This window comes from Hemiscyllium ocellatum, chromosome 5 (assembly GCF_020745735.1).
Source record: "Hemiscyllium ocellatum isolate sHemOce1 chromosome 5, sHemOce1.pat.X.cur, whole genome shotgun sequence".
Taxonomy (NCBI): Eukaryota; Metazoa; Chordata; class Chondrichthyes; order Orectolobiformes; family Hemiscylliidae; genus Hemiscyllium; species Hemiscyllium ocellatum.
In genome coordinates, this window is record NC_083405.1 from 87,016,970 (window position 1) to 87,031,740 (window position 14,771).

The following is a 14,771-nucleotide window of genomic DNA, read 5'->3' on the forward strand; positions in this document are numbered from 1 at the left end:
GAGGCATGGTGACCTTCAGGTTAAACCACCACCAGTCATCTCTCGGCATTGAGAGAGCAGCAACATGTTCCTCTGGGACTGTAGCAACTTTACTGCAATCATTGCAGGAAAATGTAAAATGAGATGGACTAATTATAGCAAATTTTCTGAACTGAGAAGTTTATGTTGTTACTCTTTTTTTTAAACAATGTGCAATGCTAAACTCTGAATAGGTGACTTTTGGAGTCATACAGCACCAAAACAGACCCTTCGGTCCAACTCATCTGCGCCAACCAGATATCCCAATCTGACTTAGTCCCATTTGCCAGCATTTGGAACATATCCATCTAACCCCTTCCTATTCATATACCCATTCGGTTGCCCTTTAAATGTTGTAATTGTACCAGTCCGTTCTACTTCCTCTTACAGCTCGTCCCATTCATGCACCATCCTCTCCATGAAAAAGTTAGCCCTCAAATCCTTTTTAAATCTTTCCCCCCCCACCTTAAACCTATGCCCTCTAGTTTTGGACTGCCCCACCCAAAGAAAAAGACCTTGGCTATTCAGCCCATCAATGCCCCCCCCATTTGTAGGTCATTTTAAAGCTGTACAAATAACTGCTGGAAGAATAGAAACGTTTTGAAAGATGTGTCAATATTCGTCACAATCAGCAGCCTTTATTCTTAGTTGTCATTCAGTTTCTTCTTCCTCCTTTTTTGATTAATGCTGTGTATGGTTTATAGGTCTCAAAAATCACTTTATTTATTGATCGGCTCCTTCCAGATGTAAGAGCCAAAGCAGTGAATCCCAGAAGCCTACTTCCAGGCTTTAACGATGTACAGTCTATTTTTATTCAATATTTTCTGGGCTAGTCCGGTTTGCCAGTTTCATTCTCCTATCATATCTTGTATCATGTGTAGTAGTGCAATGGAGAAGTAATGCAACCTGTGAGTACCTCAGCCCAGGAGTCTGGAGCTTGTCTCTCTGCTTTCTTTTTCCCTCTTTCTATGATTTTTAAAAGATGCTTCCATTTATTATGGACCTTCCCATCTTTTAACAACTTCAGCGGAAGGCATCTTCTCCGGTCCAGGCCCAGCAACAATGTGGCTTCCAACAGCCCAGAATGGCAGTTTAAGCCTGTTAGGTGGTCTCCTGGTGTGGCGGTCTTGTCAGGGATGGGCGGTCTTGGCCTGTCCCAACGTGGAGGTCTTTGGTGGCTTATGGATATTCCAGCAGCCCAGTATGAAAGTCTAGTCCCAGCATGAGGTCTCATCCATGTTTTGGAGGTGCTTCTGTATCTTCCAGTGGCCCAGCATGGAGGTCTCAGCCTGGCCCTGAGTGGTGATTTCGACCTGATTTTCCAGCATACCTCAAATTCAGGAGCTGTTTATCGAACTGTGGTGAATGCTTTCTTGTTACTTGCTATTCGTGACTTCTGTTATTAATTTGGGCGTCACAGTATGGCTCAAAAACTTTTCACTGTATTTTGAATGCCTGGACTGTGTACAAGGTTTTTTTTAACATCAGAATTTTGAGGAACCAACCAACCAACCAGAGGAACAGGTCATCCTTGATTTGGTTTTGTGTACTGATAAAAGGTTAATTAATAATCTTGTTGTGATAGGTTCTTGAGGAATAATTGACCATAACACAATAGAACTCGTCATTGTGACAGAAAGTAAAGTCATCAAATCTGAAACTAGAATTCTTAGGTCTTAAAAAAAAGTACCAAGGCACAAAGGATTACGCTGACTGGGATAGATTGTGTAACTTAATTAAAAGGCATGACAGAGGATAGGCATTAATTAATAGTTATTTAACAAAAGTGTGCATTGTAACCATTAGACATTCTTTTCAAGAGAAAGAACACAACAGGAAAAGTTGCCCAACCATGGCTAATAAAATAAATTGACAATAGTATTATGTTGAAACAGGCATGATTTGGAGTTGTTGGAAAAAGTAGGAATCCTGAGGAAAAACAACAAGAGAGGGGTCCCTGGACTTGAAACGTTAACTCTGCGATCTCTCCACAGATGTTGTCAGACCTGTTGAATTTTCTCCAGCGATTTCTGTTTTTGTTTCATCCACAGTTCTTTGTTTTATTGTAGCAATCCTGAAGACTGGGAGCAGTTTAGGATTGAGCAAAGATTGAGAGTAGAAAAATACAGTGTGTGAGTAAACTTGCAAGGAATGTAAAAGCAACCTGTAAAAGTTTCTGAAAGTGTATAAAAAGAAAGAAAAATGAATAGAAATGAAGGTCCCTGACAATCTGAAACAGGAAAATTGATAATGAAAAACAAGGAAATGGCACAGTAATTAAACCACTTTCATTCTGGCTTCACAGATTAGAACCCTGGTAACTTCACAGATGCTAGAGAAGCAAGGCTCTGTTGGGAAGGAGGAATTGAAGGAGACTAGTATTAATAAAGTAAGTGCAGAAATTAAAGGGACTGAAAGCTGATAAATTCCCAGATCCAAAAAATTTACAACCTAGTGTGCCAAAGGAGGTTGTCAAAGAAATAGTGAATGCATTAGTTGTAATCTTCCAAAATTCTGTAGATTTTGGAATAGTCCTCGCAGATTGGAGGTGGCAAGTGTAACCCCTCCATTTAAAAAATAAAGATGGGAGGAAAGCAGAAATTTATAGATTCATTTACATCAGCAGTAGGAAAATTGCTGAACTCTGTATAACAGAGGTTGTGATAGTAGAATATCATAGAAAATGTCACTGGTATTACACAAAGACAGCAAGGATTTACGATAGTGAAATCAGGTTTGGCAAATCTTATTGGTGTGCTTTTCAGGATGCAATTAGCAGAATAGATGAAAAGTGTTTGTGGTATATTTGAATTTTAGAAAGTTTTTGATAAAGTTCTGCCTAAGAAGTTAGTGTACATAATTAAAGTAGATGGGATTGGTGGTAATATACTGGCATGATTAAGAATTGGTTAACAGACAGGAGTTGAGAATTGGAATAAATGGGCCATTTTTAGTGTGGAAGGTAGCTGATGGATCAGCACTCGGGTTCCCTTCTCTCAATGTATATCAATATTTTGGACAATGGAATCAAATACAAACCTACCAAGTTTGTTGACCACAGAAAAGTTGGTTCAGTTGTGAGTTTTGGGGAAGATGTAAAGATGTTTTTACATCAATTTAGACAAGTTGAGTGAGTGAGAAAATTATATTGATAATTGTGGTGATGTCCACTTTGGTAGGAGAAACAGAATCCTTAATTGTCTAGAGGGCATTTAAGAGTCAACCACGTTGTAAATCTGGAGTTGCATATACGCCAGACCAGGTAAAGATGGCAGATTTCCTTCCTGAAAGGACATTGATGATATATGACAATTGACAGTGATCACATAGTCACCATTAGACTAGCCATTTATTTCAGATTTTTATTGATTTCTGATTTCACTGTTTGCCGTGGCAGGATTTGTGCTCATGTCCACAATATTAACCTGAAGTTCTGGATTGCTTGTCTAGTGACAGTACCATTATTCCACCATCTCTCCTGTGCTGGGAGATTGGGTAAATATGATGTACACAGGGACCTGGGTGTCCTTGTACAGTGGCGACTTAAAACGAGCATGTCAGGTGCAGCAAGTTATTAGGAAATGGTTCTTTTGCTTTCATTCCAAGATGCTTTAGTAGGGGACCAAAGAAATCTTGGTGCATTTGTATAGTGCCTTGAAAGCCCATGCTCAGAATATTAAATGCAAGTTTGATCTGTTTACTGAAGAAAAGGTGTACTTGCCAAAGAGGGAATACAATGAACTTTCACAAACTGATATCTAGAATGGTAAATTAGTCATATGATGTGAGTTTGGATCTATATCCGCTGGAGTTTAGAATAATGAAAGGGTATATAATTGAACCACGTTAAAAAAAAAATTGTAGTGGACAGACTTGATGCAGAAATGATTTGGTTAAGGATTTGAGACCATGTTCCCAGGAAATAAGGTAGACAATTTTGGACTGAGTTCCGGAGAATTTTCTTCAGTCAGAAGGTCCTGAACCTGTGGAATTCTATACCGCAGTAGGCTTTGGAAGCTGTATTGCTGTTTGATTTCTAAAGGCTAAAAGTGGTGATGAGCATGACATTGAGCTAGAAAGTCAGCAATCATCATGCTGAATGGAAAAGTGATAAATAACCTAGTCCTACTCTTGCTCCTGTTTTCTGTGTTAAAAACTACATTTTGATTCTGGTGTGATGTGGCCTGTTGCATTGATTTTTCTGCCACTATGAAGCAGATTGTTCAACAAACTGGAATTTCACCAGGACACTGGTGATATTATTTATATGAACTGCACCCTGGAAAATTTACCAGACTCAAATATAGGCCTTTGGAGTGGATAGAACCTGCACTTCACCAAAGGTGTGCTGAAGTTCTGCCCGTTGATCCCTCAGAGTGGATTTGTCACTTGTTGTTTGGTATTATTAGCCTCTTAATCATTTGAGCTTTATTATTTATTTTTTTCCTTTATAATACTCAACTGTTTTATTTGTATCTTGCAAAATGTATAGTAATTATAAGAGGGTACCAGAAGAATATTTAAAACATTTACTGCGACAGTTGGTACTACAACTGACTTTAGAGTGGGAATGTTATTAAGTATCAAGCAGGCAAATATTCCAAACCTAATGTAGACTAAATGTTATCTTCAGCCACGTTTGATAAAGAATTTACTCATTTTGGTGCCCTTTACAAAGTAGAATCTCTGTAATTTTTCACACAGTTGCGTCATTTCAGCATGTCAGAATCCTTTGTTAGATGGGCCGATAGGCTGAGAAGTGGCAGATGTAGCTTAATTTAAAAAAATGCAAGGTGCTGCAATTTGGAAAAACAAATCAGAGCAGGACTTATACACTTAATGATAAGGTCCTAGGTAGTTTTGCAGAACAAAGAGACCTTGGAGTGCAGGTTCATAGCTCCTTGAAAGTAGAATCGCAGGTAGAAAGGATAATGAAGAAGGCGTTTAGTATGCTTTCCTTTATTGATCAGAGCAGTGAGCATAGGAGTTGGGAGGTCATCTTACGGCTGTACAGGACGTTGGTTAAGCCACTGTTGGAATATTACGTGCAGTTCTGGTCTCCATCCTATCGAAAGATGTTGTGAAAGTTGAAAGGGCCCAGAAAAGATTTACAAGAATGTTGCCAGGATTGGAAGATTTGAGCTATAGGGAGAGGCTGAATAGTCAGGGCTGTTTTCCCTGGAGCATCAAAGGCTGAGGGGTGACCTAATGGAGGTTTAAAAAATCATGAGGGGCATCAGTAGGATAAATAAACAAAGTAATTTCCCTGGGGTGAGGGAGTCCAGAACTAGAGGGTTAAGGGTGAGAGGAGAAAGATATAAAAGGGACCTAAAGGTAAACTTTTTCACGCAGTGGGTGGTGTGTGTATGGAATGAGCTGCCAGAGGGAATGGTGGAGGCTGGTACTATTACAACATTTAAAAGGCATCTGGATGGGTATATGAATAGGAAGGGTTCGGAGGGATATGGGCCAAGTGCTGGCAAATGGAACTGGTATTAGTTAGGATACCTGGTCGGCATGGACAAGTTGGATGGAAGGATCTGTTTCAGTGCTGTACATCTCTATGACTTTCTTCAGTAGATGAAGAAAATAAATCATTGTTAAAGTAAAGCTGATTTTCTTTTTTATTTGTTTATGGGATGTAGGTGTTGATGGTAAGGCCAGCGTATATTACCCATTTCTGCCACCTTGAACCACTGTGGTCTGTACTATAGGTACACCACACTGCTAGTAGATTAGATTAGATTACTTACAGTGTGGAAACAGGCCCTTCGGCCCAACAAGTCCACACCGACCCGCCGAAGCGCAACCCACCCCTACCCCTACATATACCCCTTACCTAACACTACGGGCAATTTAGAATGGCCAATTCACCTAACCCGCACATCTTTGTGACTGTGGGAGGAAACCGGAGCACCCGGAGGAAACCCACGCAGACATGGGGAGAACGTGCAAACTCCACACAGTCTGTCGCCTGAGTCGGGAATTGAACCCAGGTCCCAAGCGCTGTGAGGCAGCAGTGCTAACCGCTGTGCCACCGTGCCGCCCACAAATTAGACAGAGACATCCAAGATTTCAGTCTGATGACAGTGAAACAATGGCAATAGTCAGAATTAAAAATCACACAGCACCAGGTTATAGTCCAACTTATGGAAGTAAAGCTTTTGGAGCACTGCTCCTTCGTCAGATAGCCAGCTGGGCAGAATCATAGGACACAGAATTTATAGTAAAAAAATCAAAATGTGTTACAACTGATGCGATGTACTAAACACACCTAGAATGCTGTTTAGTCTTTAACCACTTAGAAAGGGTTGCAGGTTTTGATTCAATAAAATGTAAATCCCAGAAGTTCTTTCAAGTCACATATCCGAGATAACTTAAGGTTTTATAAAAACGGTGAATCTCAACTCACACAGTGAGTTTAGAGTCTGTCTGTATTCCAACCTTGAGTCAGACTGCTTCTATTTCCAAATTAAGAATTATAAAATGTCACATGAACTGACTGTTTACAGATTGTGTGCTTGCTGAACAAAATAGAATGTATCTGCAAATGCACATTCACCTCATAGACTTATATGTTTGTGTTGTAAGTTTGTTCGCTAAGCTGGCAAGTTTGTTTTCAGCTTAATGAGCAAACTTAAAACCTGAGCTACAAATCTTCTCAAAAATCGCAAAAACGTGTATGTGTGCCTGCGTGTGTGCATGAGAGGGAGAGAATGTGTGAGTGTGTGCATGCTTGATAGAATGTGTGCACGTAGGTGAGGAGTATATGCCAGTGGCGGGGGTGTGTGTATGCATGTATGTCTGAGAGTGCATGTGTATGAGAGTGGGTCCACGTGAGTGTGATTGTGTATAGGAGTTTGTGAGAATATATTATAGTGGAATCACCTGTAGTGTGACATGAACCCAAGATCCCAGTTGAGGCCGTCCTCATGGGTACTGAACTTGGCTGCGAACAACATTGCCTGAGTCACATGAGTACCTGCGACGCACATGGTAGGTGGTGTCCACACTTGTAATGGTTGTATCCATTGTCGACACTGACACATCTTGCAGTGGTTGTATCGTGTTATGGTTGATGTCCTGAAGGCTGGGCAGTTTGCTGCAAGCAGTGGTCAGTTTAAGATTTGACAGTTGTTTTAAAGGCGAGAAGTAGAGGTGTTGGAAAGATCTTGGCGAGATGCTCTTCCTTATCAATAATGTGTTGAAGCTGTGAAGAAGATGGAGAAGTTTCTCCGCTCCTCGGAAGTACAGGACAATGAAGGGTACCCTATTGGTCTTATCCCTTGTCTGCTTCCTAAGGAGGTCATTACAGTATCTCACTGTGGCATGTCAGAACCAGCCAAAGTTGTCTATGTCATACGCTGCAGGCAAGGATGCCCTGAGGCATGGTACCTTGGCAAGACCAAGCAGATGCTCCAACAATGGATGAATGGACACCACACAACTATCACCAGAGAGGGATGTTCCCTCCAGTCAAGGACCAATTCAGTGGTCAAGGACATTTGGCTTTGGACCTTTGGCTGACCATCCTCCAAGGTGGACTTTGGGATAGGCAACAACGCAGAGTTGCTGAGTAGAGGCTGATAGCCAAATTCGGTACCCATGAGGACGGCCTCACCCAGAATCTTGGGTTCATGTCACACTGCAGGTGACCCCACTGTACTATGCACACACACATAAGTACACATACACATGCACTCCTACACACGGTCACACCCACACTCATGCAGACTCTCTCTCTGAGACACACACTCCCACACTCAAGCACACACCCTGTCACAGGCATATACTCTGTCGCACGCGCATGCATGTACTCTCATGCCACACACATGCACTCGCATGCATTCTCTCCTCTCTCACAAGAATACTCCATCACATGTGCATGTACACACTCTCATGCTACACACACACACACACTCACATACTCTCTGACTCTCCCTCTGCCTCACAAGCATGCACACACACGCATGTCTATGGTGTAAATTATGCATTTGCAGATTTGTATTTGGAGATTCATTGTATTTTGTTCAAAAAGCACACAGTCCGCAGGCAGTCAATCCAGGTGACATTTTATAAATTCCTACTTTATAAATAGAACCAGTCTGACTCAAGGTTGGAATACACACAGACTCTAACCTCACAGCTTTAATGCACTGTCTGGGCTGAGATATCACCATTTTTATAAAATCTTAAGTTACCTAAGGAATGTGACTTGAAAGAAGCTCTGGGATTAAAATATTAATGAATCAAAACCTGCAACCCATTCTAAGTGATTAAAGACTTAACAGCATTCCAGGTGTGTTCGATACATCACATCAGTTGTATGACATTTTGATCTTTTGCTGTAAATTCTGTGTCTTATGAAGGGTACCTCACTAGTTACCTGATGAAGGAGCAATGCACCAAAAGCTTGTACTTCCACATAAACCTGTTGGACTGTAATCTGATGTTGAGTGATTTTTAACTTTGTCCACCCCAGTCCAATCCTGGTAGCTCCACGTAAAACTCAGAATGGAATACAGCTCGAAGAGGAACTTGTTGATGATGTTACCATGCACCTCAAATCCTTTTTTCTTCTTGGTGATAGAGCTTGCATGTTTGAAAGCTACCTTTGGAGAAATCTTGGTGGTTGCTGCAGCACATCTCCTAAAACATATGGCAACTATGACAGACTAATGATGGAGAAAGTGTATGTTTAAGGTGAAGAAACATTAACATTGGCATTTGCTCCAAATTATGTGACAAGTTTGTGCATTAGCAACACAGATAGGAATATTTTAGGCACATTGTTCAGTCAGTTATAGACTTGGATTTATGCACTGGTGATTTTCTGTTGAAACCATAAAATGTTTTTCAGCACTATATCATTTCTATAGGACCCTATTTCTGGTTTTGGTATTGTAGTAGCTTCATGTAAGCAAGTTAATTCTGAAGTTTTAAAATATAAAGCTACTAGCATCCCCAGTATTCTCTCTTACCACGGCTGCTGAAATATACATAGATGAGCACGCTGTAAGAAAAGTTCTCAGTTTTACAGATTTTCTCCATGTAATTTCTACCAGGGTTGGCAGAGGGAGGTTACATCGTTAAAACTTGACCATTACATCACCCTGCCTCTGAAGTACACTTTAGTGAAGAATGGGAATAGAGAAAACTTTTAGTTCAAACAGAACAGGAGAATGTCTCCTTCCCCTGCTGTCCAGTGTTGCCAAGGTTAATTGTAGAATTATATTTCTGTTTTGAGTAGGAGCATCTATTGCAGGTAGAAATTAAAAGTTTAACCTCCTAGATTATTTGGGCCATTAAGTAATTTCCCATTATGAAGGTGGATCTGAATGAGGTCTGGTCAAAGTGGATTCTGTACTCGTCTATGTTGACTCCATTGCTGTTTATTTTCACCAATGATTTAAATTATGACATTAGTGTAAGTATTTGTAAGTTTGCAGATAGCATGAAATGTATGCACAATTGCGTTAACAAAGACAAAATTAGTAGAGTGAATGTTTGTTTAGATAACAAGTTACCATGGTGTTGCCATAGTTCTATAGTGCCATTAATGTAGGAAAATGTCCAAAATGCTGGACTTCTTTTTTAAAAAACATCTGTTTTTTTTAAAACTGATGTTCTTTCTCATTAGAATCCCTCCGTTCCAATGCAAAAGCTTCAGGACATTCAAAGAGCAATGGAATTGCTTACAGCATGCCAAGGCCCTGGCAAGAGTCTGGAGGAGGCCAGTCAACACAGATACCACTTCTGGGACACCCAACCGGTACCCAAACTTAGTACGTTTAACAATATTCTGACTGACCACAGTACATGTACATATAGAAGTCTTCAGTTGTTGTGAGGGATATTACTTCAGCATAGGAGCCCTTGTAGTAAAGGAAGGATTCCTAAGTGACTCCTGTATTTTGTTGCTGAAGGCAAGTTGTTAATGACATGAGGTTCCTTGATACATAATTCAGAGAAAAATTCAAAATCCATCATGACTATTTGAGAATCTGAACTCAGGTTTTAAAAAGTTGATTTTAAAATTAACTAGCTCCAGTAAAAGTGAAGCAAAGTTGGATTCTTGTAAGAGACTAGTTGGTTTGCTAAAGTATCTTAGAGAAGAAAACTTTCCTCTTTTGGCCTATGTGTAATTTCAATCTCTCATTGATGTGGTTGACTCTTAACTAACTCTAAATTGACATGGCAAGCTACTCCATTATTTCCATCTTCAATTAGATTTGGGCAGTAAATGTTCGTGTTGGTGAAAATGCTCAGATATTGACAATGATTTTAGAAAAGAATGGCATCAAAATAACAATCATTTGAAAAAAAATGACATTGGTCAAATATTGCTTGTCACTATAATCTTTTTTAAGATGTAGAAACAGGTTTTTATGTAATTTTTTATATTTTTATATTAAAATAGTTTAATGAGGGGAAAAGCTCCTAATTTAGGGAAACAAAACAAAATCATTGAACATTAACTGAATAGCAATAGATTCCAAGTCCAATAATAGCAAAAGAAAATTCTCTGATGTCAATTTGATAAACAACGTTTTATTTTCAACTAATGTTTCAGTTCTGATCACTACATTCAATCTTTCAATCAAATCTCAAATTTGTTATACGACCATTGATGTTTGCAAGGTAGGAAAGCAACTATGCCAACTTGTTTAGTCTTGATTTGGCGATGCCAGTGTTGGACTGGAGTGTACAAAGTTAAAAATCACACAACACCAGGTTATAGTCCAATAGGTTTAATTGAAAGCACACTAGCTTTCGGCATGTTGCCCCTTCATCAGGTGGTAGTGTCCCCCACAACCACCTGATGAAGGAGCAGCATTCCGAAAACTAGTGTGCTTTCAATTAAACCTGTTGGACTATAACCTGGTGTTGTGATTTTTAACTTGTTTAGTCTGTGTGCTATTGTTTCTCCAGAAATTTTAGTACAAAGAGAGCCCAGTACTATTCCCATATCATATATTTTCCTTTTAAATACTTATTTTCTTACAATGGATACTGCCTCAGTCATGTCCTATGGCAAAGCATCCAATGGCCTGTTTAAGCAACATAACTTTTCCTTAAGCTTTTCTCATTTTCATATTGACAATTCTAAATTGATTGCCTTCATCACAATTTCTCCTTCTCTGTTCAATATATTAAAACAATTCATACACTTAGTCTTCTGTGCATCAGTAGAAATAGCACCAGTATTTCAAGATTCTCCTCATAACTGTAATTGTATTCTTCATTCCAGGAATCACTCTGTTTAATTTACATTGTAATTTCTGCATATCCTCATGCACTATCTACAACGATATTAGAAATCACATGACACTAGCTTAGAGTCCAACAGGTTTATTTGAAATCACAAGCTTTCAGAGAGCTGCTCCTTCATCAGGTAAAGTGAAATTTCACCTGACAAAGGAGCAGCACTTTGATAGCTTGTGAATGCAAATAAACCTGTTGGACTATAACCTGGTGTCATGTGACTTCTGACCTTACCCACCCTAGTCCATCATCGGCACCTCCATAACATGTACAACAGTTGAGGTAAACAAGATAATGAGAGGAATGGATAGAGTCAATAGCCAGAGACTTTTCCCCAGGGCAGGATGGACTGGTACGAGGGGTCATAGTTTTAAGATATTAGGAGAAAGGTGTAAAGGGGATGTCAGAGGTAGGTTCTTTACACAGAGAGTTGTGAATGCATGGAATGCGTTGCCAGCGGTGGTGGTGAAAGCAGAGCCATTAGGGACATTTAAGCGACTGCTAGACATGCACATGGATAGCAGTGAGTTGAGGGGTGCATAGGTTAAGCTATTTTGAGTTATTTTATTTTACATCAGGATTAAACCTCGGCATAACATTGTGGGCCAAAGGGCCTGTTCCATGCTGTACTTCTCTATGTTCTATGTTCTAATGTCAACCGTGCAAACTGAAATTATTGAAATCTAATGAAGATTCTATAACTATAGCTGTATAAGGAACTCACTGTTTCTGATGACCTTTAGGGAAGGATGTATGCCATCCTTATCTCCTGGGGCCTGTGTGTGATTCCAGACTTTTAGCAATATATTTGACTCTTGAATGTTCTCTGAAATGGCCCAGCAAGCCACTCAGTTGTATCCAACCACTGAGGAAATCTTACTATGTTGGATACGCAGCATTGTCCATGGCAACTCCAATCATGTCAATCATGCAAAACCCTCTTAGGTAACATCTGGGAGCTTATGATAACAGTGGGGGAGTGTCCCACGGACAAGTTAAGCAACAACGTAACATAGTTATTTTTACAAAGATAGCTTGTGCAGTGAGTATCCCAAACACTGCCACTATAATCCTCATATGTCCTACCACTAGGATAAATTTACCAAAGGTGGCAGAATAAAGGCTTATATTTGGTGGGGGGAGCAGCCCCCAGGTGGCATGGTGGCACAGTGATTAGCACTGCTGCCTCACAGCGCCAGAGACCCAGGTTCAATTCCCGCCTCAGGCGACCGTCTGTGTGGAGTTTGCACATTCTCCCCGTATCTATGTGGGTGCCCTCCGGGTGCTCCGGTTTCCTTCCACAGTCCAAAAATGTGCAGATTAGGTGAATTGGCCATGCTAAATTGCCCATAGTGTTAGGTGAAGGGGTAAATGTAGGGGAATGGGTCTGGGTTGTTTGCTCTTCGGAGGGTCGGTGTGGACTTGTTGGGCCGAAGGACCTGTTTCCACGTTGTAGGTAATCTAATCTAATCTACTCTAAAATCCTCCTCATTGTCTCTGGATCCCATGAAGCCTCATGGCATCATGTCACAAATACATTTTTAAAAAAGCTGCTAAATAGGATAGATTTTAAACGGTTTAGCAACTGATCACCAGACATCCATGGGGTGCTTTGAGCAGTCAATAGTAACAGAATTGAATGAAGCAGTTGAATGCTGCATGACCTGGCAAATCTTCTCTATTATTGCTGTCAAGCCAGAGAACAGTATGGCTGAATGAAGAATGCTGGAGGACATGCCAGGAGGAACACTGGATCTAAAAATGCTACAGCATGGAGCCACTTACAAACCAAATAACAGAAGCAGCATGTGATAAGTAAGCTTAGTGTTCTCAAAACCAGAAGATCAAATCAAAGCTGCTTGGCTGACAAGTGGCAAATAACATTCTCGCCACACAAATGCCAGGTCATCTCCAATAAGAGACAGTTTGACTACTGTCCTTGACGGGTGTTATATTTGCTGAAACCTCCACTATCAACATCTTGGGGGTTACCATTGGCCAGAAACTCAACTGGACTTGTGATATTAAATACAGTGGCTGCAAGATTAGGTCAGAGGTTAAGAATACTGTGGTGAGCAACTTACAACCTGACTCTCCCAAGTCTGTCCACCATCTACAAGGCACAAGGCAAGAGTGTGATGGAACACTTCCCACTTGCCTTTATCACATGGACTGTAGCGGTTTAAGAAGGTAGCTCACCACCACACTCTCAAGGACAACTGGGGACAAGCAATAAATACTGGCTAGCCATCAATCCCCACATCCCATGAGTGAATAAAAATGTCCTGCCAACCATTAATATGGTGGATGGCATAAAGATCTTGTCTTTGTTTTTCTATATTTTTAATTGTGGACTGAAGTAAGAAAAGAACCGTTTTAAAAACCAAGGATTAATGGTAGATTGCTGCATGTTTTGAAAGCAAATAGCCTGAGACTCATTGCAAGGATCATTTAAATTGAAGTGTTGTCTGTTGTTGAGCTGAAGCCAAACGGTTGTATAAAAATGAAGCTTTGTGTGGCAACAGAAAGCTGATTCATCTACAGACTAGTCACCAATAGCAATGATTTCAGGCCTTCTGCCAACAACTGTGTGATTGGTTTTCAGCTAATTGAACAGCTTGAAACTATGAATAATATAGAGAGAAGCCATCAGACCTCCACTAGTTCCCTCTGTTCGCTGCAGTAAAAGTTATTTTAATTAATAGCTTCTCTTATAATTACATTTTGTAAATATGAAATAGTCCCCTATGTTGCCTGCAAACCAGTGAAAGCTTCAAGGAAGGGAAGATTGCAAAGCAGCATTCTGACCAGTGCAAGAATCATCTCAGTGACCTTGTAAACAGAAACCACTGAATTGCCTTCCTGTTCCTTCCCTCCATTCATAAGGATATTTTGTGTGGGTGTGTATGTGGAAGGGGGACTTACATATGAACAAACCAACAGGATATTCAACTCTGCCAGTCGAGCCTGCTCGACCATTCAATGGCTGATCTGATTTTAACCTCCACTCGACATTCCTGCATACCATCAATAATCTTTTATCTCTTTGAGAATCAAGTGTATCTACCACTGCTTAAAAAAAATTAAAGATTTTACATTCACTGCCTTGTGAGGAAGGGAATTCCAAAAATTCAAACATCACAGCTCAGATATGGGAAGATTGTCCTGCAGTCAACATTACAGAGAAGGATTCTAAAAAAGTTACTTATCGTTAGTTCTTGTTGAGTCAAAAAAAAACGCATCACACAGTCTCTATTTTTATTGGCTGGTATTGGAAAGGGAGGATGTGCAGCCTAATCATAACCTTATCACAGGCAGGAAGCTCAAATCAAAAATCAGATGCTTGTTTCATTAGAAGTGAACATTGTTTATTAGTTTAAGCCTGTTATCAAGTTTTTAACATGGGAGATATGTTGGCATTACAGTTGATAAATACATAAAATGCAACATAATTAACTGATAGCTAAATAAATAATTAAAAACTCACT

At 40.1% G+C, this 14,771-nt stretch overlaps 1 protein-coding gene across 1 annotated transcript in view; it reads left to right on the plus strand.

Annotated features, from left to right (window-relative positions):
- The window catches only part of nmt2 (N-myristoyltransferase 2), a 52,090-nt gene that overhangs the window by 10,294 nt on the left and 27,025 nt on the right, over positions 1-14,771 (plus strand). Inside the window, exon 3 of the mRNA XM_060824945.1 lies at positions 9,659-9,803. Coding sequence (XP_060680928.1) covers positions 9,659-9,803 — 145 coding nt within the window. The remainder of the gene's footprint in view (positions 1-9,658; positions 9,804-14,771) is intronic.